Source organism: Benincasa hispida, chromosome 8, assembly GCF_027475165.1.
Source record: "Benincasa hispida cultivar pf3 chromosome 8, pf3_genome.v1.1, whole genome shotgun sequence".
NCBI lineage: Eukaryota > Viridiplantae > Streptophyta > Magnoliopsida > Cucurbitales > Cucurbitaceae > Benincasa > Benincasa hispida.
In genome coordinates this window covers 41,638,735-41,642,992 of record NC_143485.1, presented here as the reverse complement: position 1 = coordinate 41,642,992, position 4,258 = coordinate 41,638,735, and the positions used below count along the sequence as shown (strand labels likewise).

Sequence of the window (4,258 nt, the reverse complement as noted above, 5' to 3'; positions counted from 1 at the left end):
GTTTTCAGTATTTTGATTATTATTTGGATCACAAAAGCTTAGTACAATTTTCAAAAACTGATTTGTATTATCTGCCAAATACATATTAACTAAATTCAAAACGTAAAACAGAATATAGATTACCATCTAAACAACCTTTAGTCGGTATAAAATCATTATTAGGGACAACAATAATATTGAATAATATAGGAACAACAATATTTACGATAGGTAGATAAAGTAATTAAATTTTTAACTTAAAATTGATAGTAAAATTTTATATTAGACGAATTATGTTCACTTGACTTATATTCCTTTCTAATATCTTATCATAAATACATTTAAAATTAAGAAAAATAATTTATTACCCTTTTATTGTACAAATTTTATATTTTAGTCTAGCTATGCTCCATTTGAGCGGATAATTATTTTGCTAACATCTTATCATAAATACATTTAAAATTCAGAAAAACAATTCATTACTTTTTGTTGTAATTAATTCAACGTGGGACATTGAAAAATTAATTGATTTTGGAATTCAACTGAAGTTGCATTTTGCCAACTTTGAGCATAATTTGACCAATTAAAATGTTCATTCTCAACTAAAATGCAATGTTCTAAATTTATAACTTATTTTTATTTGAAATGACAATTGACAATAATGACTAAGACACACAAAACCCAGCTAATGTACGAATGTGTTAATAATCACGATATCTATTTTGAAAATGACTTTTGGACTTAAATTTATAAGAAAAGTTAAAAGGAGTGGGGAGCTTTGTTCCACATGGATAAATTTAGAATTGCCTAAAGGGTATAAATAACAAGACATTCTGATTAAAGGTTTAAAGTGTAATAGTTTCCTCTTATCCTCTCTATTCTTACTTTCTTTTCTATTTTCATCAAATTGCTCTTCTATTTTCATCAAATTCCACTCTATTTCGTCGAGTGCACGATTGAATTTGGAGAAACTACCTGACATCTGTTCCAATAGCCTGAAGTTCCAATCTTTCTATCATTAATTATACTACAAAAATCATTTGTAATTGATATTTTATCTACTACGTACTATATTCGAATAGACTTCTATTCGATGCATCTACTAGTATAAAACCTATATAATTCATTCAATATAAAGCATATATTATCAACCTCAAAATCAAATATTTTAAAAAATTATTAATATAATATAAGTCAAGATGAGTATAACTCAACTAATATTTTAATATTTGTCATGTGACAAATTTTGTTTTTCTCTTTTTTTAGAATATTTTAATTTTTTTTATCGTAAGTGGTGGAAATGGATGTATAAAGATGGATACATCTATTACCCTAAATATAAAGCATGTATTATTAATCTCAAAATTAAATATTTAAAAATCATTAATATGATAAGTAAAAATGAATATAGATCAACTAATATAATATTTATATTATCGATGTCAAAATTAGATGTAAAATCCTTTTTACTCCAAAATATATATATATATCCCACGTCGTGGCAGCCCGTTGAAAAATTATGCTTGAAGATAACGAGAGAAAATAGTGAGCAATTTCGACTCTCGCTCTCTCTACTTTCCTATAAATACAAAACCTTTCCCAATCAAATTCAGCACCAAAAAAAGAAAAATCACATTAAAAAAATACGGAAAAAAAAGAAAGATGAAGAATTTCGGAATATTACTCTCTTTTCTTTTCATTCTCCTTGCCTCTACAGAGGTCCGCTTCTCCAGAGCCGACGCTTCGCCGGAGGCCGTCCGCGACATCGACGGCAAGAAGCTCCGAGCCGGCGTGAACTACTACATCCTCCCTGTTATCCGCGGCAGAGGCGGCGGTCTAACCCTAAGCAACCTCCAATCGGAGAACTGTCCAGTGAACGTCGTTCAAGAACAATTCGAATTAATGAACGGATTTCCAACAACATTTTTGCCTGTAAACCCTAAAAAAGGAGTGGTTCGAGTTTCGACGGATTTGAATGTGCAATTCGAGGCGAGTACGATCTGCGCGACATCGACGGTGTGGAAATTGGACAAAGTGGACGAATCGACAGGACAATGGTTCGTGACGATCGGCGGAAGCAGAGGAAATCCAGGGGTGGAGACGGTGGATAATTGGTTCAAAATTGTGAAACACGGTAAGGATTACAAGTTAGTGTTCTGTCCAAGTGTATGCGATTTCTGTAAAGTGATGTGCAGAGATATTGGAATCTTCTTCAAGAATGGAAAGAGGGCTTTGGCTTTGAGCGATACGCCATTCCCTGTTATGTTCAAGAAAGTTTGATTTGAAATTGAAAGTTGATTGAATTCTGAACTTGATCTCCGTTAATGTGTGTGTGTGTAATAATTACGAGTTTGTGAAATCATTTGTGTTAATCATTGCAGTGTCGTTTATCTAAATAAAAGAACTGGTCATTGTTAATTTATTAAGTATTTTTCTTTCTCAAAGTCAAAGCATGTCCTCTTTTCTTACTTTTTGTTGAAATAGGCAAACTTTTCTTTTAACTATTTTCATTTTTAAAACTTTCGATTTTCATTCCTTGAGTTACTTTTGAGATCGAAACTAACTAATATAGAGTAAATTGGACAATGAATAGGAGGAGCTTGGGGCTACACCGACTGTCATGCATTTATCTTATAAAATAAAAATTATCTTTTTTTAAATAAAATATGAAAAATTTGTCACACACAAGACCTGACACAATCCAAATTTCTCACTCTTCCCTTTTGTTACTTATCTCGTCCTCTCGCTCTTTGCTCTCGTTCCCCAATTTACGTTGTTCTCTTTCATTTTTTCCCCTTCTTTTAAATTTTCCTCTTCCTTCTTCCTCGTTAATTTTGTAGTTTCTTCTTTCATTTGAATTCTTAATCTCTTCTCTCATTTCTTGGTCTCACTCTCGCTTCTTTCTCTGCTCTAATTTACATATTTTATTCCAGAAGAAGAAATGTTGACATAAATAGAAGAAATCACCTAAAAAGGAGGGCAATTGAAGAAAATAGGGCGGGAAGGAGATCTCGCGAGAAAAACAAAAAAAAATGACATAAACATAAATCGACGAAAAAGAAAAAAGGGAAATCACTTAAAAACAAATAGTGTCATAAATAGAAGAAATCACTAAAAAAAGAAAGAACAAAAGAAGAAAGGCAAAAAAAGGGAGGAAAAAAAAAAGGAAAAGTTATGCAAAAGAGAAGGAAGAAGGGTTAAAGTGGTAAATTCACAGAGTGGTGACATCATAAAGCCAAAAATCGAGCAAATTGAAAAATGAGACCAAATTTCAAGATGGCTATCGTATCAATTTTCTATAAAATATCTACCACAGCATATTTTTATTGGTGTGTATTAAGGATGGATGCGACCTTTTTTTTTTTTTTAGGCTAACAAGACAAATAGAAAATTTTAAAGATACATTTGAAAAAATAGCAAAATGGTTTCAAATAGTAGAAATAGCAAACTGAATTTTATAAATAGAAAATATTAATTAGTAAAAGACGAAAATACCCCACAAGCCCAAAATACTAATAAGCGATAGACGAAATAACCCTCAACTAAAAATCGAACTAATCCAAAATATAGGAAAATAATTCAAAAAGATAATAAATAGTACCAATTTAGTTCCCCAATCTACCAAATCAAATACAACTATACAAAAATACTCTATAATTAAATAGATATATACAAACTTAGATATCTTCTTCCCCCATCTATTAAATCAAATATAAATTCATAAAAATACATGGTAAACTAAATAAATATGTACAAATTTATCTACCAAATCAACTACAACTACGCAAAAATAAAGCGTAACTAAACAAACAGGTACATATTTAGTTACCTTATTCCACAATCCACCAAATCGAATAGAGTTGCACAAAAATACAAATTTAGTTCCCATAGTCATTTTCTGAAGATATGAAACAAATTTGATTTACTTCTTCCGTAATCTTCCAATCACTACACAAGAAATACAATACCTAGACAATCATTCATAATCTCCGAGGAAAAAAAGAAAAGGCTAATATAAAATAGCTAACTAAATTGAAGACTTCAAGCTCCCATCGTCAAATTACGAAGATATTCGTAACTATCAAAGAAATGGATGAAGTCCATCCAAACATTAAAAAAAATAATAAAAATAAAAAAAATAAAAAAAATCCAATAATCAATGAAAATAAGCATCAATTATGAGATTGGAATTCCAAATTGTAGATTGCAAATTTGCACTAACGATTGGAACTCAGCATGTTTTTTTTATTCAAAAAGAATCTTTAAAACTATTGTGCAC

The 4,258-nt window shown here is 30.2% G+C and overlaps 1 protein-coding gene across 1 annotated transcript; it reads left to right on the top strand.

Annotated features, from left to right (window-relative positions):
• The first annotated feature begins 1,532 nt into the window (after positions 1-1,532).
• LOC120083497 (kunitz trypsin inhibitor 5-like) lies at positions 1,533-2,405 on the top strand. Its single transcript, XM_039039275.2, has one exon. It carries the CDS (start codon positions 1,642-1,644, stop codon positions 2,257-2,259), a length of 618 nt encoding a protein of 205 aa, XP_038895203.1. The 5' UTR covers positions 1,533-1,641; the 3' UTR covers positions 2,260-2,405.
• Positions 2,406-4,258: the final 1,853 nt, after the last annotated feature.

Bases quoted from the DNA above. Each gene is read 5' to 3' on its own strand.
- LOC120083497 (XM_039039275.2), top strand. From the start codon at position 1,642: ATGAAGAATTTCGGAATATTACTCTCTTTTCTTTTCATTCTCCTTGCC.